This window comes from Paecilomyces variotii (genome assembly GCF_004022145.1).
Source record: "Paecilomyces variotii strain CBS 101075 chromosome Unknown C8Q69scaffold_8, whole genome shotgun sequence".
Lineage (NCBI taxonomy): Eukaryota > Fungi > Ascomycota > Eurotiomycetes > Eurotiales > Thermoascaceae > Paecilomyces > Paecilomyces variotii.
Window position 1 is genome coordinate 1,295,913 of NW_021167147.1, and position 22,456 is coordinate 1,318,368.

At 48.0% G+C, this 22,456-nt stretch overlaps 6 protein-coding genes across 6 annotated transcripts; 2 read left to right on the forward strand and 4 right to left on the reverse strand.

The window, feature by feature from the left end:
• Positions 1–1,015: 1,015 nt before the first annotated feature.
• Positions 1,016–3,466, reverse strand: C8Q69DRAFT_420355 (leucine permease transcriptional regulator). Its single transcript, XM_028628386.1, has 3 exons — positions 3,060–3,466; positions 1,733–3,008; positions 1,016–1,681 (listed from the first exon to the last, which is right to left on the reverse strand). Exons 1-3 carry the CDS (start codon positions 3,130–3,132, stop codon positions 1,468–1,470), a joined length of 1,563 nt encoding a protein of 520 aa, XP_028483893.1. The 5' UTR covers positions 3,133–3,466; the 3' UTR covers positions 1,016–1,467.
• C8Q69DRAFT_473284 (EAP30/Vps36 family-domain-containing protein) lies at positions 3,450–5,868 on the forward strand. The gene is made up of 3 exons (XM_028631028.1): positions 3,450–3,761; positions 3,849–3,984; positions 4,034–5,868. Exons 1-3 carry the CDS (start codon positions 3,661–3,663, stop codon positions 5,693–5,695), a joined length of 1,899 nt encoding a protein of 632 aa, XP_028483894.1. The 5' UTR covers positions 3,450–3,660; the 3' UTR covers positions 5,696–5,868.
• A 166-nt stretch (positions 5,869–6,034) lies between these two features.
• On the forward strand, positions 6,035–7,759 carry C8Q69DRAFT_321340 (putative nuclear pore complex protein). Its single transcript, XM_028627374.1, has 3 exons — positions 6,035–6,490; positions 6,745–7,208; positions 7,280–7,759. The coding sequence occupies exons 1-3, from the start codon at positions 6,275–6,277 to the stop codon at positions 7,635–7,637; spliced, it is 1,038 nt and encodes a 345-aa protein (XP_028483895.1). The 5' UTR covers positions 6,035–6,274; the 3' UTR covers positions 7,638–7,759.
• Positions 7,760–8,218: 459 nt separating this feature from the next.
• C8Q69DRAFT_404933 (chitin synthase) lies at positions 8,219–11,469 on the reverse strand (the record flags this gene model as incomplete). The annotated part of the gene is made up of 4 exons (XM_028628053.1): positions 8,219–9,131; positions 9,185–9,351; positions 9,406–9,590; positions 9,645–11,469. The coding sequence occupies 4 exons, from the start codon at positions 11,467–11,469 to the stop codon at positions 8,219–8,221; spliced, it is 3,090 nt and encodes a 1,029-aa protein (XP_028483896.1).
• A 3,801-nt stretch (positions 11,470–15,270) lies between these two features.
• On the reverse strand, positions 15,271–16,338 carry C8Q69DRAFT_508594 (hypothetical protein; the record flags this gene model as incomplete). Its single annotated transcript, XM_028632994.1, has 4 exons — positions 15,271–15,470; positions 15,523–15,962; positions 16,029–16,242; positions 16,329–16,338. 4 exons carry the CDS (start codon positions 16,336–16,338, stop codon positions 15,271–15,273), a joined length of 864 nt encoding a protein of 287 aa, XP_028483897.1.
• Positions 16,339–18,167: 1,829 nt separating this feature from the next.
• On the reverse strand, positions 18,168–21,796 carry C8Q69DRAFT_492654 (putative aminopeptidase; the record flags this gene model as incomplete). The annotated part of the gene is made up of 4 exons (XM_028632174.1): positions 21,262–21,796; positions 20,431–21,177; positions 20,146–20,372; positions 18,168–19,311 (listed from the first exon to the last, which is right to left on the reverse strand). The coding sequence occupies exons 1-4, from the start codon at positions 21,460–21,462 to the stop codon at positions 18,168–18,170; spliced, it is 2,319 nt and encodes a 772-aa protein (XP_028483898.1). The 5' UTR covers positions 21,463–21,796.
• Between the last annotated feature and the right edge of the window lie 660 nt (positions 21,797–22,456).

The following is a 22,456-nucleotide window of genomic DNA, read 5'->3' on the forward strand; positions in this document are numbered from 1 at the left end:
AAGGGGATTGCGCACCAAAAGGATAAAAATTCTTGCATCAAACTACCAGAAGAAAAAGGGAGACTGCTGCAGTACATGCATCAAAAGACTCCACAACCGAATGACGGAAGAAATTCGGAATCGCATATATGCATGCCTGCATGTCTGCATGTATCTGGAGATCTTGTGAGTACTGAGAATGACTGTTAAATTGATTTAATTACTTTGCTGTAGGATGTAAATCGGCAGGTAATAAATAATTAAGTGCAGCGACGCAACCTCTGCCATATCAGTCCTACCACTGGTCGCGTTTCAGATCCTGAATTTGGAAGGGCAGAGACGACAAATCATTGGACGGAGGGCTATACTGAGCAGTAGCAACGCAACTGCTAGATCTACTATGTCGAGTAGGTCTGGAGACACGGACTGTCTGGAAGGGGTCAGTGGGGAGTTTTCAGGTCCAAGGATAAATCAAAGGTCAAGTATAACACAGCTTCTAGGGTGCAGTCGGGGACTTGTGGAATACTATAGTTATAACAGTACATGTTTCGTGACAAATCTTGTATAGAAACAGGTATGACAACTCGAGGTTGAGAGAGATCTCGCCAAAGGAACTGGAGATCCCTAATTCATAATTACCACTTGAGTGAATATCCATGTAGTTTCGCATAATATCTATGGCATCTAGATCTCCTCTCCTTTCTGGGCCCATAACCAGACGAGTTAGACTTCCTAGATAGCATTGAACAGGGTTATATAGTTAGAGGGTGTTAGACTAGGATATGGGTTGACGGAACCCTGTTTACCCTTCAACTAGCCGGCTAAGATTTGACTATGTGTTTGTTGCTTATAGTTTGAGATAGATATCGCGAATCTAAGCTTTCCCTCGTCATTGGGGGCACACGTCATCTCGTCCAACTTTGCTTAGATAGCGGCAGGCCCTTGATCAGTCCTAGCATCCTCAGGACCAGTTTCAGATGGTAGGATGGTAGGTGACTGCCTGGTAACTGCTCTAGCTAATAACGAGATGCGGAGACGGGGTTGTTCAAAGATCATATTTATTAACTTCAATATGCAACTGCTGTACGCTACTATGTATTTATCCACTAGAGTCAACGCAAAAAAAGACCAGAACATTGTCCAACACAATCGCAGCCGCTCGTGTGGTATCATTAGCCAGGTCTCCCGGGGGAATCTCAGATGCGAAATTACGGCAAAGCCAACACCGTCCGAACCCACAGAACATGCATCGCCAAGGGATGACGCCGATATGCTGACAATACCGGGTATGTCGTACGCTCAGACGCAGAAGAAAGTGGGTGACCGGAAAGAGTAGTCACCGATGAATGAAAAAGAATAGTGAATAGGCGAAAGCGAAAACAGTGAAATTCGGATGTCACCGCCTGGTATGCATGCCGCTAAAGGGTGAATACGAAAGATTTAAGAATAGCTCCGGGCAGTAGATTGAAATAGCTTCATAAGCGAATTTCAAATCTGTCCTTTGATGTCGACGACTCTGTGGGCATCGGTTTTGGCCACTTCGAAAATACGACCTGCTTTACCCGTCATGAGCTTCACTCCGCCATCCTTCTCCTGGAGGAGTTCTTCTGGAGCGTGATCGAGGATGAAGCGTGCGCTTTGCTCGTCGGACTCGAAGCCTAGTTCTTCAGTAATAAAACGGATATTTACGTCCGGCTTGTACCTGCAAGAAGTTAGTTTGGATTCCTGCGTGTTCTGTCGTTGCATCACTTACGCTTTACAAATGCATGCAAGAGCAGAGAGTCGCTCCCGGTCAACGAACATGTCCATGAGATACGCTCCCATGTTCGGCGTATCCAGATAGAGCTGGAAGAACCGATGATAATTCCCAAGTGCAAGGGCCGAGCGGACCTCAAGGGCATGTTTGACAGCGGGGTCAGATTTATCTGCTGGGGTTAGATCTGCCAATGCGTCGTTCATAGCCGTCGGGTTGCGAGTATGAATGAAATAGAGAATGCGATACGCCTTGAATTCCGTCGGGTGTCCTCCCAGATTCTGTGCGTACAGTGCCCGCAGTTGCGTTTGACACTGATTATACTCACCAAGGTCTCCTTTCTCCAGGGCAATCCGAGCATGGATCTCATAGACGTTGACAGTGAATTCATTCCGGATATGTTGCACTGTCAAGTCTTGCCGCAACGACTTGAATTGATCACAGATATAACCATAGTTATTTTCTTTCCTCCACTTCTTCTTGAGCAAGTCCAGGGTCTTCTCCAAAACCGGCAAGGGACGGACGGTATCCGGGTTAGGAGCCGAAGTCAAGCGGAAGTAGTTCTTCTCCAAATTCTGACACCGTCCAACGACAGGGCCTTGGTGGCCCCCAGCAGGGGACTCGTCGCGAGAAGAGGTCTGTGGCGATCCATATCCGCGGGAATCTTCGAACCGCTTCCTCCGGATCTCCAGATTAGCTTTGGACTTACTTGAGTTTAGGCTGTAATCTATTCGTTGTCGCTTGTCATTGGGGGAATAACTGATGCGATCTTCAAAATTATTGCGATTGTTAGTCTTCCTCCAGGGTGGGGAACTGTCTGCCTCCTCAGTCGAGTAGTCGTTTGACTTTCTCTTCTTCGCGCGATCATCACTCGGGGTGTCGTATCTTGAGGCAAACCCGGTCGAGGTAGTCCATGATGACACAGCAGGGTTTGTCAGTATCTTATTGCGTTCGTTCTGAATCATAACCTGTGGAAGAGGCAACGCATCCCAGTTGATTGACTCCAGCTTGTTGCTCTCAGCAGCCTCGCTGATCACTTGTTTCAGCTTCGCCTCCATTTCTTGCCTGCTGATCCCTGCTATCTGGTACTCCGGTACGAAGCTGCGCTGCACATACATGCGGACCGAAAGTGGCCATTCGACTTTCTTTGCAGGTGGAGGTTGAGCGCGAGGCGGCGAAGATTGGGCGGCAGCATTCGAGACTGTGCTTGTATGAGATGAATCGGCGGAATAGCCAAAGTTACGGCGAGCTTGAACAGGAATATATGCCGGAGACGCTACAGAAGAGTCAGAGACACACTCATTACGCAGCTGGAAAGAAGACTCACTATTTCCAACATAGGAAGAGGTCGTTGTCACAGCCGGTGCTCCAGCACGCCATGGAGGAATGCTGGAACTCATGATGAAGTGATTCTTCCCGGGCAGAACAGAGAAAATGATTAGGGTGTTTCACAAGGTCTACGGAATATCGAGAGTGAGGAAATCGAGGACTCGTCCTCTCCACAACCACGATACGGGACAGAGGGAGAAAGCAAAGTCAGAAAGAGTAAGGAAAATGACAGCCCGGGAGTCACTGTGGCTGAAAGAACAAACTGGTCAACACGGATAGATAGATATCCCACGCTGTCTAGCTGTGGTCGCAGGATAATTCGATGGAGGGAGAACCTTGGGCAAGTCAGGAGATGCGAAGGCAGAGAGAAATGAGGATCGCTTAAGTTACCGCTTCCAGGCGTCCCGCTCGGTGGCTTCGGCAGTTATTGTGGCTGAGAGCTCCAGCCCACTTCACGGGCGATAAGTAAGCTGGAGCTGTGTCGATGGTGACGGAGATAACAATTCAAGTTGACAACTGGATAGTGCAGAAAGAGACAATACTGTGCTTTCTTCACAATGATATGCATGCCAGCATTCTCTACGATCACAGCGGGATAGATGTTACTCAAGCCAGTGGACCTGACCACTGCACTCCGCCCGTCACTGTTACCAGATGAGACTCTGCTCTTCGTTCAGGATGCGGTGGGGTTGTATGAAGGGTGAGACTGCTTGTCATAACCTCCTTGCATCTTGCTAGTGTAATGTCCTTATTTCTGGATTCTGACATAGTGCTGGTGTCTGTGTAGGAAATACAAGATCCCCAACTACCAAAACGGTCATGCGTACCTGACTTCCTACCGAGTATGCTATGTTTCAGCAGATGAGCCACGGAAGTATTCCGTTAGTTTCGACCTCAAGGATATAGATCGAGTGGAATATCAGGTAGGTATTTAGTGGCAACATCTTTGCGCTGTCAACTCATTCGGTCAAGGCAGGGTTTCTTAAGTCGTCTGCGAAGATAACCGTCTATCCCAAACCTCCGAGACGTGGACTGGGATCATCACCGGCCAGGGATGGAGTTTTATCAGCAGGCAACCCCTCTGGTTCCTCAAATGGCCCATCGAGCTCCCCGGTTCCCCGGAGATCCAGTCCGTTTGCTTCCCCGGTGGCATCCCCCAACCCCAATCCGATAAGCGCAACTTGGATTTGTCCTATATGCTCCTTCTCCAACCCGGTTCCGTCGAACTTCGATCCAGCAATTGCTAATCCGTCGTCGGATTTGCCGCCTTGTCTGGCATGTGGTATAAAGCCACCTTTTACAACGGTGCTGAAAGCTGCGATTGCCGCAGCTGCGAATCGAGGCGCCAATAACCCGTCGCAGCCTGATGTGTCTGGCAGCCAAGATCAGTCTCAAGCAGGAGGCGCTGAACCGGCTACTGGTCTCTCATCGCCAACACCTTCGCAATCCGTGGCGTGTCCACGATGTACTTTTGTCAATCATCCATCTATCATTGAATGCGAAATGTGTGGAGCCTCGTTGGTTGCAGCGGGTGCTCTGCGTCTGAGGACCGACGATCTTCGTCGTGCAGAATCACCAGCGCCTCTCTTTGCACAGTCAAGCATCATCAACACTGAGATCACGGACTGTGTCAAGCTTTCGTTTCGTGGGGGAGGAGAGAAGATCTTTCATGAAAGACTAAAGGGAGCTTTAGTGCAGAGGAAATGGCTTCTACAGAGTGCTCCGCCGGTCCCGCAGCCTTCGCAATCGTCAGCACCTCAGTCCTTCAGTGCGGTCAATGCTGGCACTCGTCAGCACACGGATCTTCGATCGACAGGAGTCGGCATTGCCGGACTCGAACGACGAGGTGCTGAGTTGCGGAGGAAGAATGAATTTGTCATTGGAAATGCATTTGAGGACTTGGAAGCGCTCATGGCGTCTGCCAAAGAAGTAATCGCTCTTGCTGAGACTTTTTCTCGGGAAAATCGTCTGTCGAACGGTGATTCTACTGAAGCTAGCGCGTTACTTTCACAATCGGCTGATGCGCTCGGTATGATCACTACAAAGGACATGCTTAGTTCCGGCTCTGAGAACCTGTATCTCTCGGAGCTTTCCCGGAATTTGGCCGAGTATCTTACTGATGACCGGAATGGAATACTTCGGAAGGAAGGCGGCATCATGAGTCTAATCGACCTTTGGGCCGTTTTCAACCGCAGCAGAAATGGCGTCGAGCTGGTCAGTCCCTCTGATTTCAAAAAGGCGGCTGAACTGTGGGAGAAACTCAAGCTCCCGATCCGTCTGCGCAAGTTCAAGAGCGGGCTTCTTGTTGTTCAGCGGTATGACTGGAGCGATGAGAAGACGATCAAGCAAATCCAAGTGTGGATGGAAGAGCTCAGACGCACTCCACCAAGTGAGCCTGTTGCTTGGGATTGGCAGACGTTCGGTAGAGGAGTGACTGCACAGGAGGCCGCCCGTCGTTTCGGGTGGAGCGTTGGTGTAGCGGCTGAGGAACTGGAGATGGCAGAGGACAGAGGTTTCCTCTGCAGAGAAGATGGCATTGAGGGATCTCGGTTCTGGAGCAACCACATTTCAATGTCTGATCAGGATCCAGGGGCCCATATCCTTGAACATGCTGTCTCCCGCCTGGTCGTCTGAGCACAACAGCGTTACAGCGGTATTATGAGCTACGAGATTTTTCTTTTCATGATTACGAACATACAACTCGAGATAAAACATCACATTGAATATATATGACCTACTAAAGGAATCAATAATACCTTGTTTTCTATGAGAACAGTCCATATACGTACTGTACTTTTGTCTCGGCGGTTTTTGACCAGTTGACAGACTGTCGGAACGATGTGGCGATGGTCTGAGCTCTCAGGAACTTACAAGGCTAAACCACATTTAGTCTAGCTCCTTGAGAATGCCGTAGAAACGAAAACAAAGAGATAATTCGTCCGCCAACAGAGAAAAAAAAAAGAACACTAATACTGATCTTAGTGCTGATGCGTCTTGTTGATGCCTTCTAGCGTTGCATGCGTAACCTGGGGAGTTGCCCTGCCTGATTTCCAGACATTCATATCATAGTACCTAGTTACCTAATCTTTTATCTCTCTCTAACTAAGTACTTACTTCCCGGTGCGAAGCATCAGGAGTCTGGGACTCTGCCAGATCTATCTCCTGCAGCTTCTTCGACCAGGGCGGCAGTCCACCCAGAAACAAGGGACCGAAATGTCTGGAAATACAGATTTATCCAAAGATGTGCAACTTGCAAATGCACCCGAGGACAGTGTCTCCGACCTATCATGGTCGTCCGCGGGAAACTATCTAGCTGTCGCATCGTGGGACAATAAAGTTCGGATTTACGATGTGACGCAGAATGCAACGGGCGAAGGAAAGGCAATGATCAGTTTTGATGCTCCGGTTTTGAGCTGTCGGTGGTCTAAGGTGAGTTTTTTATTTTTTATTTTTTTATCTTTTTTCCTACGGAAATCGGGATTTTGACCGTTTTACTCTTTTGGCGCATCTGTATGTATTATTCAATTTATAGTATACTTACAGTGGGCCCCGATATCAATGTCAAACTTATCATCCCATCGAGTATGATGCACTATACATTGATAGTATAGTTTTATACAAGAATAACTGCGCCTAACAATGAAAGCTCTATTATCAACTAAACTAACTAACTACAAAAACAGGACGGATCCAAAGTTGTCGGCGCAGGCGCAGACAATACAGCCCGACTACTCGACCTCGCCGCCAACGGGGCACCAGCACAGCAAGTCGCCGCACACGACGCTCCCATTAAATGCGTGCGGTTTTTCGAAGCGCCCAATTCCAATGCCCCTATGATTGCCACGGGGTCATGGGACAAGTCCGTCCGGTACTGGGACCTTCGACAATCGAATCCCGTCGCGACGCTGCAGTGTCCTGAAAGAGTCTATTCGATGGATATCAAAGACAAGCTCTTCGTTATTGGAACTGCTGAACGGCATATCAATATAGTTAATCTTGATAATCCGACGACGGTTTTCAAGACGCTTACGAGTCCGCTTAAGCAGCAAACGAGGGTGGTCAGTTGCGTTTTGGACGCGTCGGGGTTTGCGGTGGGGAGTATTGAGGGGAGGGTTGCGTTTCATTATGTTGATGAGAAGAATTCAAGGTATGTATCTTTTTTTTTTTTTACACAAATGATTCAAAGGTTATAAGCTAACATAACCCCACCCACAACAGTCAAAACTTCTCCTTCAAATGCCACCGTGAAACACCAAGCAACAACAACAGCAAAGTCTATTCCGTCAACGCTATCTCCATCCATCCCGTCCAGGGCACCTTCGGCACCGCCGGGTCAGACGGAACATTCCACTTCTGGGATAAAGACGCTCGCTCTCGTCTAAAAGGCTACCCTAGCGTTGGGGGTTCTATCCCTGCCACTGCATTTAACAAGGACGGAACCATCTTCTCATACGCTGTCAGTTATGACTGGAGCCAGGGATTCTCGTTGAATACGGCACAATATCCGAACAAGATCATGCTACATCAGACGAGTGACGACGAGTGTAAGAAGAGGACATCGACGAAGAAACGATGAAGACAATGGAACGTGTCTAATCCGGAAGTAATTGGATGGGGGAAAAGCGCTTTTTCTTTTTTGTTGTTGTCGGAGTATTATCGGTGCGGAGAAGCCTCTTTGAGGCTTCCCCCTTTCTGTATTTTCAACCTGTCCGTTCTACATAGGATTCTCATGTGGTTGAGCTCTGATTCTCTAATATAGTTCCAAATTCTATTATCATTACTTAATTGGAGAAATTTGTGTCAAGTTCAAAGGTCTAATAATGGAGACTTCGAACCGACCACTACTTAAGTCAGACTATGAGATGCTCAAACCCAGGGACTCAGTCCTTAAATGCGGAACCAAAACCACACCGATGACATTAAAACCATCAAACTCATACATACATACAGGCATAACAGACATAACAGACATAGATACATAGCTGCCGGACATGGCAAGAGATGACACACGTAAAGGCGTTTTCCCATGTCCGTATCAAATCACAAATCATCAAAATCAATCTTAGGTATCCCTCGTGTCAAAACATGACGACATCAAATCTAAACCGTGTACTCCAAACAATCAGAAAAAAGCAAATCAAGTCACGTGCACAGCGATTATTTCTTCCAGAACATCAAGGTTCCCGCCAGGCTTCCCGTCTTTCTCTTCACGGTCCAGCCCATGTCCGTGATCTTGTCTCTGATGCCTGCTTTGCCGCCATAAGTTGTCGAACCACCGGTGGTGCTTTGGTTTCCACGGGATGATCCAGAGCCTCCAATGTTGCCAGCTGCAAACTTCATCTTTCCCTCAGCAATCTTATGTATCACGTTGAGAACAGCGAAAGTGCCAGATCCAATTGCTCTGAAGGCTGCAAGGGCTGCCACAGACCAAAGAATGATGGCGAGATATATGTTTGTGCCACCGTGATCCGTGCCATAGGCTTCGGAAACAGCCATCGCCAGAACAGTGTTCGCAATCATCCAGATAGACACCATGTACGTTCGTACTGCGCGGTAGTAATCTTCTTGTAGTTGACTTTCCGGCACGGGTGGAGCCGGGACCTCCAGGCGATCACGCAGATTGCGAAGTGCCGCATCATATCCACTATCAATATCGAGCTGCTCAGATGGCATCTCCAGTTCAACAGTGGAGCCACCAGTGGCCCGAGCAGCTCCCAGGTCCGTATGGATCATGTTATCACCTTTAGTACCCCACGTCACATCGTGCGTATTGCAGAAAGCGTACACCTGCAAAGTACAGATGTAACTAGGCAGGAGAGCGAAGTACTGCGCAGACGAGGTAAACATATGCCAAGGGTCAAGGTATAGGAATGACATAAAGAAGTAAAGGCCGATGGTGGAGAGTGTCGATACGATGATATTCGTGAACAAGTTGTTCCCAATCGTCAGATCGGAGTTCGGATTGTTTCGTTCCACGAGTTCTTTGGCAACCATGTATATGGCAGCAAAAGACGTGTAAGCCATAATAAGACTATAGACACACATTCCAAACAGGAACATCTTTTTGGCACTATCGGAATATCAGCAACCAGTCACCTGATATGGATCTTTTGGTCAACTCACCCTTGAGGCCGATTGCCCATGGATAGAATAAACTGGAGAGCCATGAGCAAGACACATGCATATCGCAAGATAACGAATATGTATTTTCCCATATTGTGACCGAATGGATCAACTTTTGGATCACTCAGAGATCCCGCAATGAAATAAAACGCCAGGTAGAAGTTTGCCTGGACTCTTGTCAGCCAGACGCTCTGGGGCCATGAATGTCACTAAGCACTTACCAAACCGAAGTACGTGAACAGGAGCTGGAAAAACTGGTAGACGAATTCTACGTGTAGAAGTATCTTTCGTACAAGAGTATGGTCGGTTTTCCAGATCTGGCGCCAGTTGACAATAGAGTACACGGCGGCGAAGAAGGCTCCGTTCAGCCATCGACGACGTTGAGAAATGAACTCGGGAATTGAATCTGAGCAAGGTTAACAACAAATTACCTCCGCGGAAGGTAACAGGGTTTGCATACCAGGTACATCAGTCTCTCCAACAGCGGACTTGACAAACTTCAGGACCCATCTCTCCTCTCTCTTAGCGACCAACTCCCAGCAGAGAATTCGATCCTCAGCTAGGTACATGTTGGCAGTGAAGACATCCGCATCTTGACCATGGAGGGTCTCTCCCTTGAAGTATTGGCTCAGAGGACCATGGCCAGTGCTGTCGTTCTGCAGGGCGTAGTAACGATAAGCACTCAGCGCACCGGGTAACACAGTGATGTATCCGAAGACCGATTCCAGCGGTTTATCCAAGATGTTAGACATCTTGTATTCGAAGTTCTGCGAAGCAACCAATGGATTAAGCAGACCCAACCAGCCCTTGCCCTTTCCAGCTTTGATCTCACCGGCCGCACCGGCGACATTGGAGTCCTGATCGAAAGCCTTCCAGAGATGGTACAGGGCTGTAGGCGCAGGCTTTGTACCAACATCGAGCAGAATGCAGACGTTTGGCTGCAAGGCCCGACCAAATGCATTGAAGAACCAACGGTGTGAATTGAGCTTCTTCAAGTTACGTTCTTTCAAGCAGAAAATAACCTGGCAAGGGACGATTCCCTTCTCAGCACCCTTGAACTTGAGATCAGCGTCAAGTGACACCTGGGTGGTGTACTCATAAACGTGAGCCTGGACCTCTTTCTGGTTGACAATGTTCTTCGCGATACCATCTTGGTAGATACCCATCGCTGCAAGAGCATTCAGCGTGCGCGGATGGACCTTCTGACGTCCATCTGAAATGATACAGACAACGATCTTTTGCCATCCATCCTTACCCCAGGTACGCGACTTGCTGCGCGAACAGAAATGGCTGATGTTCCGCATAATACCGTGCATCGTGCGAGTGAAGTCGATTTCATTCTCGTTATACATGGTGACACAGATCAGCAGTTCCGTCTCCCTCGCAGTGCTTCCAATCTGCTGGCGCAGCTTGTAGCCTCTAAGAGTGAAGTCATCCGGGTCGCAAGTCACGGCAGTATATCTCATGTGCGTAAACTCACGCTCGTCTCTGCGTGGTAGGAAACTGTGCAAGATTGTCGGGATCTTACACTCAAGGACTAATTCACCGTTGATCAACTGGACCTCCTTCCTCGTCACCTGGGCCTGACGGACACCGCGACGACTCTGTTTTTCTGGTGCTGGACCATAGTGCATGTTCCCGTCGGCCATCTCGTCCGCGTCATCAAGTTCATCTAGATCGACCTTGCTCATCTCGTCCTTTTCATCCGTAACCATGGTTGATTCACTCATAAAGGTATCGTAAGACACAACACTGGCCCTAGCGTCGTTCCTGTCGACTCTACGGCGTCCACTTCCAAAAACATCATCATCGCCATCAGGGCCGTCACCGATGTCAATGCTCGTTTCCATTCCATCGCCAGCTGCCGTTGGGGCAGCGAACAACGGCGCGGGAGGTAGCGGCCTCCTTGGACTACCTCCATACCTTGAACTAGGCGTTCCAGGTCGAGGTCCTCCGTTCAACTCGGGCGGCTCGTAGTTCACGCTTGACACAGAGGGTGGAGGCGGAGGTCTAGCCCATTCTGACCCTCGAGATGGTGTCCACGGTCTCGTTGGAGAACCCACTCGAGGTGGAAACGTTGGACCGTCGGTGACAGAGGCTGAGAAATTGGGAGCATGACCAAGACTGGAACCCGGGCGTGAACTCGTACTTGCCGGGTAATAGCGCGAAGACGGTCTCGTGGGCGATACACTAGGAGGTTCTTCGTCAGCAACTTTATCTCCAGAAGTCGTTTCCTGTGGTGTTCGGCGTCTCTTAAAAGCCAGTCTCGCTTTAACACGGGTCATTCTCCTCTCAATGGTTGCAGCAGCATGGGACATCGGACTTCCTTCGGGGGTTGTTGATTTTTTGGCAGAATGGAATAGAGGCAAGGGAACAGCCGCTGAGGGTATGTGTTCTTTCATGGGATCGATCTCTTGGGCAAAATTGCCACTTTTTTCATCATCATCATCATCCTTGTGGATACCAATCTGTGGTTTGGGTTCTGCAGAGGGTTCCTGGCTCGTCTCCGTGTAAGGGAGTACGGGAAAACGTGAAGGGATGCAAAAATCAGGGTATATCGGGGTCCTTGCAAACGACGACTTATTGTTCATTGAAAACCTATCCGGCGTGTTTCCCGGAAGGGAAGGTAGTGAAGCAGAAGAAACCAAATTCTGGGTGATGGGTACAACGTACGGTCTGGACTGCGGCAACGGTCTCTGGTGGAAATGCGTCGGGCTTCCGAGGTCACTCATATCGTCGTCAAGATCAGAATTTGCCGGCAATAATCTCATTGTCGACTCCCTTTGCGGTGCAATGGGAGAATCGTTGTCGGAAATGACGGACGATGCGTAAGGGTACGCGGGCGGCTCTTCCTCATAACTTGGGGCAGGAGGATATGCCCTGGAAGGTGTCGAGCGATCCATAGTGTTGATATACTGCTGTCTCAGCGATCCAGCGTACACATAGTCCTCAGTTCGATGTGAGAGGAGACGAGGATTGCCTCCACTATGTGGAAACACGACCCGTCAGACGTGAGACGGCAGAGGATTGATTCGATCGGATTCCCTACGGTTTTGCGGTCAATCAGCAGAACTGCAAGAATCATATATCAATCAGATGAACAGTTGTGTTTCACCTGGTGGAACAAAGCCAGTATCACATACCACTATCCCGCTTCCTTCAGATAGCCCTCTTATCGGCAGAGCGGCACAAACAAGGCGACTCGATTGTAGATGTTGCAAAGGATTCAGATGTGATACAAACAACTCTGATAGCGCAACAATGAGAAATAAATTCGAAAAGACAGTCTTAAAGAACACCTTCAAGAAGTACGAATATGCACGGAAGATGCGTAAGAGCAATGTTTCGTTGACGGTGAGGTCAGCTCGGGAAGTAATTACTTCGATGGGCTTGCGTGGGGAGGAAACGGCGTCTCCACGGCAACGGACGATCTTCCTGGACCATCGCGATATATCAATAATATCCACAGCCCTACCAGAGCGCACGGAAGCAAGGACTTTGGCCCCATGCTTCTATTTATGTAAGCTTGTTTTGGCGCCTCTTTGCTTCGTCGTGAAACAAGTCTGTTTACAACTTTAAATAGGTGAATGCTCTTTTGACGGACGATACATGCAAAGGCAAATTCAAAAATACTAATGAATGAAGATCAATTTTCGTCATTCTATCTCCTAGCTATCAATTCGAGATCTGATAATAATACATGCTGGAACCCCCCTAAGATACACAACAAGCAATATGAGGTGGGACTCTCAACTGGTTCCAGAATGGCCATAGTCGCGGCAAAAAGGAATACCCCAATCTGGAGGTGATCCGGCTTTTACATTCTCACGGGCCGTTTGGTAGCGTGGTAGTTATTATACCCGACACAATAGCGCAATAGCCGTCGATCATTCTTGTCGGGTTTATCGATGTTAATGCTATCTTTTTTTTGATAATAGTCTGAGCGATTTTTCAATAGTCTCGCCACCGATTCCGATGAGGGCATAATAAATGACCGTCAGGCCATTGTGATACTTGGCGTTAATGTTGATCCTTTCGACATCCAGAAGAAGCTTGATCATATCGACAAGTCGTCTTTCGGCAACTCGACGAAACCAATTAGTCTGAAAAGACGTGACCCATCGAGAGTCTTTTCAAATAGCTCGTTGATGAACGTCACACTTTAGTTCAGCTTTACCAAAGCAACGTCCATATGAATAAGTCCCCAATAATAACCTCACCAAATAGTGCGTTAGAAAGATAAAGATAATAAATAGATTTTCACATCATATAGATATCCTGGAAACCCATGAGCTGCAACCATTATATATAAAAACCAAGATTGTCCCTTATAATGATACCAGAGGACATTACCATGTCAGATCCGTCTTTGATGTCCTTGCGAAAAAATCGCGAATTGAATCAAAGACCCGATCAACAGCTGCTTCATTGTCCTGAAGAGCTAGCTTCTCAGATACTGCAATTCTCAATCAACTGCAGCGGTATATCAGAATAGACAGTTATCCTTTGGATTTGCTGTAACATATATGACATAGGACACCTGCGAGTTTCTTCGGCCATGGCTTTGGTGGTAGCTGATCAACATAGTATACTAAGATTCAATCATCGAAGTCAATGTTATAAGTAATAGAGAACTTCAAAGAGAAGCTTAATATCCTCAGTCTCATAAAATTTTCTAGAACTTAACGTGAATTAAGTAGGCAGAATAACCCCTCGAAATTATAACAGGGCGAGCCAATGAGGACAAAGATCAGGTTCATGGTAACAATTCTATATAATCTTCAGAGGACATCATAGCTCTAAATTCTTATTAGCACGAACTAGTTCAATAAGTTCGAATCGATTTGATGATATTGTCTTACCTATAATCATTTCACTACCTGGAAAAAGATCTGCTGCGAAGTTGGGGGAGAGGTCTAATAACAAATTAAACCGGATCTGAAATTATTTTAAATAGAGCCCACTGGGGAGATAATGAGCAAGTTTTTTGTTTTAGAAACGGAAGACTCAAGAGGTGGACTAATTCTCCGCTTTTTATATTATATAAGGAAGATTCCTCTAAAGGCTCCTTAGAAGGTTCCCGTCGAGGAGAAATGAGGATTACTTCTAATAGACATGACGAACCCATTTTAAGAAAGGCTCCAAAACTGGAGGAGATAAAGGAGGATGGATCAGTTGATAAAAAAAAGTATATGATACGCAGCTCACACCTAATATACTGAGGACTGTAATGATATGAGTCATTATGAGGTCGGCTTAAGTCGAATACTCAGTTTAGATAGCGACAGTCTCAAGTGAATGCCTACCTACCTAGGTAGTCTAGGCAGTGACTGAGAGGTGAATAGGTCAGATTCGAAAACGATGCGATAGTCCAGCGATGTGATTGGCTTCAGGTGTAGTCCAGTTGCGGGACACTTCCCCAGCTAAGTACACCCTAGACACAGTACAACGCCAGCAGTATATTTTCCCCCATTTTCCCACTTTAAACCAAGAAAAAAGAACCAGCTCCTTGCATCGCCTATAGACGCCGATCTGAAACGTAAATATGAGAGTTAAATTGGACGTGATTATACTTATGGTATTAGTGAAGCGCTACGGGCCGTGGCGGCATGTACGCGCCGATCAGTGCAAGACGAGAGACTCAAAAGAAGTTAGTGACATATTACCAGTAGTTAGATATACTTAGTGGACTGTCAATCCGATCCATTTCTCCCGATGCAAGTAGACTAAACAAGACGTGCTCGGTCCATATGTAATAGAACTCTCAGACGGACCCCAAAAATATGAAACGCCTGGCAAAATAGTCGAGCACGTTCGAGACTCAAAATGCAAGTGGTATGATAGGTCATTTATCGCACGAGGGAAGTTTTTAACTTTGGAGCTCTGGGAAGAAGCGAGCTGAATATCGGGTACAATTGAAACTTCTGGAATGAATTTGGAATGCGCTTCAGGCCATATCCGAGATTGGAACAATTTGCTAACCAACAAGGGTCAATCTGTGCTTATCCATCATTATCTTCGATTCGGTCAACTTCTCATCATGAGTAACTATTGGCGATGTGATGCCTATGTTAGATGGCGCTGATTTAGGCGCTCTCATTGAGCAAGGGTGCTCTCTCGCGATCGGTGGCTTCGGGCTCGGCGATGCGCCTCCAGAAAACGGTGCGGTTGTTGTATACGGCCGAGGAGGTGTAGAGAGAGCTAACAAGGAGCACGCCGAAGATGACGAAGGCGAAGATCCACTGCAATCCGAAAACCTTGATGGCGAATTGCTTCAACGCAAGGGCTGATCAACGTTAGTCATTGAGGGCACTACTGCCGTCAGAGATGCAACTTACAGAGAGTTAGGAAACTGAGAGAGTATCCCAGCAGATAATCCTTCGCGACAAGGATGTGGAACTGTCCGAAGATAAAGATCACCCAGATGAAGACATTGGCCACGAGTCTTGCTGCGAGACTGTTGCTACCCACAGCGACAGCACCGTTCCAGAACAGCGCCGTGATCGTCCATGCATACGGGCCTGCGACAGCAGGCAGATGCACGAAGGCCGGGAGAGCCGGGTGTCTCCAGTAGGCAATCGACTGGTTCAGGAAGTGCGCGATCAGAATGATCTCCGCACCCCAGAAATGGTTGCGAACCCAGAGCAGAATCCAGGCAAAGACGAACAGGTTGTTGAGAACGAAGTGTCCAGCGACATTGGCGGCTGCAGTCACCAGAGCCGTCTCCTTGGAGAAGAGATGCCAGACATAGCTCAGTTGGGACAGCAGAAGCAGGATCCTTGAGTGGTAAAGAGTTAGCATTGTCTGTCATATTCCTTTCCAGACATATACCCAGGATGCTTACCAGTAGATACCGGTAACGATGGCGCTCTGCGTAAATGGAGTTGTGTGCTTATTTCCCTGCTTCCAGATCCTGTGCCCATGCTTCACATCGTCCGGCGAGTGCGAAGAATAGTATATACCCACGATGACCACGAGTAGCCATGTCACCAGGACCAGGACGCGATGAGTGACCAAGGTATTCCTGCTATAGGACTCGTGCCTGGCGAACGGATTATCTGCGGTGAGAGCCCGTGTCAGTTTCCATGGTTCGACGTCATAGTATACTCTCCCGACGATATGAGAGAAAACGCGGGCTCCTTACAGATTGCCATGGCGGATACTGCGCCTGAGGACGTTAGACTTTTCTCGGACACCAAATGTAATATTATTATTAACACCTCTGGTGAACAACGTTGCTCAATTATCGATAATTATTGATTTGACGACGATATCCAATCCAAGCAGTGGCTGCTTGAAGCTAACGAGATCCAAAAATTCAGGAGAAGCAAAAAAAAAGAAAGACGCCCAGGCAGCAGGCAGCCATGACGCTTTTTGTACCTCTGGAGCAAGGTAACTAGTTAAACCAGGTCGCCGGATCGAGAGAGAACCTTGGAAGAAGCGTGACAAGCCTCGTCGATGTCGTAAGACACTTTTTTTTTCTTACGCTCCACTGCCGATCTTCTTCTGATCGTCTTTAGTGTAATTAATTACTCTAGATACGCTCAGACACCCATGCTCATTAATATTGTCCCTAGTCTAGCTGCGTCGTGCTGTCTGTCTGCTTACTTGCTTTGGCGCATTTCCCCGCATTTTGTTTCAACATGAACGCGTGATCCCGGTGATGAATCTTCCGACGAGTGATAGTTGCGCATTGCGCGCTCCTGGCTGAAATGAAATATGGCGTACCATAGTATTCTAGACCATACTTTACCAGTATGGTACTCTAGTGTAGAGTAAGGAAATAGATGATTTAACCCTGCTTTCTTCCTGGCTATATATAGCCTCGTCAAGTTAGTTAACCCAACCACATATGTAAAAAGAATTAATCCACAATATACTTTCTAAACTTCTCTATTAAACCCCTCCCTAATCTAATCTGTAATAATTACCATCCATAACATCCCCAAAGACAACACCCCAAAGGAAAGCAGATCATATATGAGAAATAATCAATGACGACACCTTGACGAAACATCCACAACGCACCGACTTCGGTCCATCCATCCAATCGGCAACCTTCCCGTCTTCCATGTGCTCCACTCTCGAGATGTGACACACACCTCGGACGGAGATAACTATCACATCAGTCTCTGTGAGAGTAGCTGACTCTAGTCGATCCCCCGTCTTGTTGATAACATATAGTGCAGAAGAACTAGCTATCTCCAATTTGAAATGTCGCTTAATTTCAAAGTAGGTAGTTAGGTACCTAGTCATCAAGAACCATCCCGTCCGACACCGGAGAGAGACTCCTGCAGTTGCTACCATCCACCAAGGTTGCGTTGCTCCCGGCTAGGTAACCTACCAGGTGCTAACTACCTACCTACTAGGTGTTTAACATTTACCTAAATTACTACTACTAATGTAACTACTAGGATATATCACGTCTTATACCTAGCTGAGAAACTCTTCCCGATAGATATACTCTAAATGCTGGTGGCCCAGATGAGGTGCGGAGAGCAGGAGTAGTTAATGCGTGTGCGTACTCCGTACTCTGGAATTTGTGGGATGTAGCGTCTAAAGATGTCTGATGGTTTATATATGGGTGGTGTGGTGGCCTTTTGGAACATGGAGGGTTGTGACACATCCTTCTCTATGTCGGATGTTGTACAATGTATGGTGTCTGGATCTATCTGGACTGCGCTTCCAATTTTGGGCGTAGGCTTGATGCTGGACCAAAGCAACTGCAAGACCAGGATCGTTGTGTGGTGAAAATATGCTCGTGGATGGTCTGATTGAAACCGGGGATGAAGATCATGTGGATCGACTCAAGGCACCAGGATCGTGCAAAGACATTGAACCATTGGATAATACTAGTAACTAACTAACTAACCATAATCATACCCTCCCAAGGTCTATGTCTATCATTGCCCAGTTCATGTATAATACCAAACAGAAACACAAAAAAAAAACTTTCATGTAACTCAAAACGCCCAGCGTGCATCTAACAGTCAACTTCCTTCAGGTACTGCTGAACAGCCTCTAATAGTTTACCGTGAATACTTTCTGGCGCCACTACCATCCCGTAGCAACCAGCGATAGTCCTTCCTAGTCCGCAATCGACCGATGCGCCATCCAAGTCAGTAATCTTGGCCCCAATCTCCTCCACAATGAGCATCCCGCCCGCATGATCCCATAGGTTCGAGCGATAGCCTTTCTTTCGCGGGATCTTGATCATGGCGTTGCAACCGCCGACGGCAATAGCAATATATCGCATCTGGGCCGACCAAAGGTTCGTGGTCGGTGGCCACGGCGCTCCCAATCGAGTAATCACCTGCTTATGCTTCTCACAATCCGAGGAATTGGCGGTTAAGCAGTCAACAAAGCGTAGCTCGCTGGTACTCGAAACGGGGGGAAGTTTCTCAAGTCGTTTTGCTGGAAGTAGCGCACCACGACCCATTGGCCGAACAGTAGCACCGTGTCCAGCGATGGCGGAGATCATTAGGCCATAGCCGTCCTTATCGACGACATCCTCGAAGATCTGCCCTTTCTCCAAATTCAGGTTCGGACAACCCAACACACCGAGCTTTTGCTCTCCATCTTCTACTAATGCAAGACAGACTGCATACTGCTGACCGTTCATGAAAGTCGCCGTCCCGTCCACAGGGTCGAGGACCCAAATGCGGCCGCTGCGTCCGCCATCGCCGTTCCCTCCGAGATCGATGAGATCGAGCATCTCGTCCTTTGTTTCAGGAGCTGCTAGGAGAGACTCAATCTGGGGATCATCCAGTCTTGTCGTGGATACGAGCCCCCAGACACGGTCGAGTAGTTCAGCGTCATCTCGGAGAGACTGTGCAGATTCCTCGCCCACGAATTTGTCGTCCGGAAAGGTCTGATGTAGTGCACTGATTATGAGAGCCTGGGCTGCAAAGTCTGCTATCGTCACTGGGGTTGAGTCATGCTTGTCCAAAGCTCCCTTGTCCACGGCCTCGAGGACGGTTTTGGTAAGAAGAGCTGCCCGCTGCACAACCAGCGAGGCAATGTTAAGTTCCTTGGCGTATGGTACTGATAGATCCATCTTAACTGTATGTATATATGAATGTTGATAGTGAGTGGTGTGTGGGATATGTTTCCCCAAGAGAAGTAGGCTCGTCGCCTAAGTATTCAGTTTCCGCACTTTCCCAATTTGACAATTTATTGTAGAACCAGAGCACCGAGATCGGGAAAGACTCAGCGGAGAAGAACAATTGGCGAATAAACTCAGACAGATAATTTTATAGGACCAAAACGACAGCCAATCTAGCCACCTAAGTGGTAGCCGATGGGTGCAAGGGCCACGTGCAGATATCTGCACACGGGTAAGAGATGGAGTGGAAACAAGTTCTCAATCTTCAGCCACACGTAAACACTTAACCAACAAATACCACAAAAGCTCGAAAGGGGCACTCCTGTCGAACATAAAAGACAGCTCGTGCAAGGGTAAGAGTCCGATGTTCAGATAGACGTCAGTGGCGGCGAAGCAAGCTCCATATGACCTAAAGCTGCCTGTGGGGTTCGAGATGATTTCCGCTCACGGCATACCGGTGTCCCTCGGAACAGCAATTTTCCGACGAAAGGTGATGTCTATTAATATTTGGATTTCAGGAAATACCATAAACAGCCTTATATTAACATACGAGTGTGGAGGGTTGGCACTGGTCTACAGGGTGACACAATGCGGGATATCCTGGGCCCATTGTAACTGTCTATTGTTATATTGTCTCATAAGAATAGCATTATCAATATAGATCTCTCAGATGCGACCGAAGCCGGGTACAGCGGTTGCATCGGATCAGGTCCGTCAATTCACCAAGCGCTCTGTCATAAGGTTGGTGTTCAAGGCATTATCCAAGTCATTAGCATCCTAAAAATCCAGACCAATCATGTACCGAAAAGAGAAAAAGCATCAAGTTACAGCCAACCCAGATCTATCCATTCAGAACGGGGCGAAAGCAAGCTCATAGGCGAACGACAGGCTCATCTTCGCGTGCTGCAGCATATGATCGAAACTAAGATACTTAATCTTATCTTCCGTGCTGTGGATCTTCTTGTCAGAGTTCTCGAATTCAGACTCAATGACAAAGGCAGACGGATAGCCGTACCGGCTCGCCGATGCATGGTCCGAGCAGGCGTAGCCGCACTTGGTCTCAACGAAGGCAATGTCACAGTACTAATGATACAATCAGCAGCTACTCTCGGTTGAGCGTTGATTGGTGAGATTTCTTTACCGTGGTGATGACTTCCTTGATAAATTCAGTCAAGCCTTTGTCAACGTAGTCGACAATGACACCGACAGACTCTTTCAGACCCTTATCAAGAGTGTCCTGGACATAACCAGTCATATCCTGCTGCAGCATAGCCTTCACATTCCTCCTGTCCTTGCTGTACTGCGAGAAGATAGCCTGGGAGCCTAGCAAGCCTCCTTCCTCGGCGGAGTACCAGTGGAACTCAACCGTGTTGGTGGCGTTGCCGTGAGAGACATCCTCCGATTGCAGCAGAACACGGAGGGCCTCGAGGATAGTTACTGTACCGCTGCCGTCATCATCCGCACCTGGAGCAGCTAGGATAGACGGAAGGAACAGGTTAATGCTGTCTTGATGGGCTCCCAACACTACAGTGTGATTGCTTTGACCAGGGATCCGAGCAATGATACTGAACTGACCCCAGGGATGGCTGAACTTCTCCACAGTGGCGCCATAGTCTGCTGCGCCAGACTCCTTGATGATCTGCTCAACTTGGCCATATAACCAGGTTGCGGACTGGATACCAGTTTCCGACTTGTAATAGCGGGTGTGGAAGGATGTGAAATGTTCTAGGTTACGCTTCATGTGCTTCTTCGAGAGGTTCTTAGTGAGTGGTTTCACGGTGGTTTCGTGTGCCATCTTAGACGGATATCGGACGGTATTGTACGTATGGAACCTCGCATGCGAAGGGCTGGTGATTTCGGCTGTGACATCGATAAAATTGACTCCATCCTGTATGAGTTAGGAATTGGATCTTGCCAAAATGATTTCGATGTTTTATCCAATGCGGGATAGATAACAAAGGGGGCCAGTTACCAGCTTCAACGCCCACTTCTCCTCTTCCGTCACCCATCGTGTCTCATACGGCGCCAATTCGATAAGGTACTTCTCTGCAGTAGGTGAGACCTGATGTTCGACTGGTGCTCCAGCCAAGGGATGCTGCTGTTGGGGGAGAACAGCACCCAGCGCCGTGGTTGACGCTGCAGCTCCCAGCGCGACGGCTGTGAGGAACTTCATGATGGATTATGCGGGGGCAGCGACAGTAGCTGCAACGATGCGGGATGATCGGGATTCCCTTAATAATAATAATCGATAAGAAATCAACGAGCGATGCAAGGTACTGATAAAATCCGACGAGGGAAGATGGAGTGCAAGCAGGTCGCTAGAGACAAGCTCATCGCACGTGAGCCGGGCAGGACGTGTCACACTGATGCTCGGCTTAGACTATCCAAATGTCGTTGCCTGACGCAAGGCTGCCGATCACCATTGGACCGCGGAGGAGCCGGGAGGGGAAACAGTTATTATAACTTAAGCATCCCATACTAGTTAACTACCCCGTAAGCCATCGAAACCTCACAGGAGGAATCATTTATTCAGAGTTCCGTGTGCTGGGGACTCTCTTCCAAGATCTAGTGGTCATTCGATGGCGGGTAACATGAGATCAACGCTCTAAGCCATGGGTCTCGGCCGATCGACACGGTACAGGCCAAGTACGGGGTAAAGCTGCCTTCTCCCCACGGGACGACGTCCATGAATATCGTTTCAGGTACATCGGTGAGTCGTGCACTGGGTAGTATGAGCCGGATGCAGTTCTACTCCCAGAGTGAAATATATCTTGCCGACAGTCGACATCATAGACGCAGTAACTATCTTCTGCTGTTGTAATCCGGGTTGGAAGAAGTCAATCAGGTTACACACAGCCCGCGTCGGCCCATTAATTAACTTAGTTGTCTGTGATACTGCCATCGAGCGAACCAAGGGCCCTAGAGATCTACTTAGGTCCAGAGTCATAAGGAATTCGTTGGAGTCGTAAATCGTAAATATGAGTCACGACCGTATCTGCCATTGCACGACTGGCGCGACGGATGAAGTCTACCCAGTATGTGCATATGTTCAAGCATCGATGTTCACAGTAATCGACTGCCCAGACGAAGATTCGAATAATAAGTGACAATACCACGTAAGATATACAATGATCAAGGCGGATCGAAAGCTCAATGCAACTCGAGTA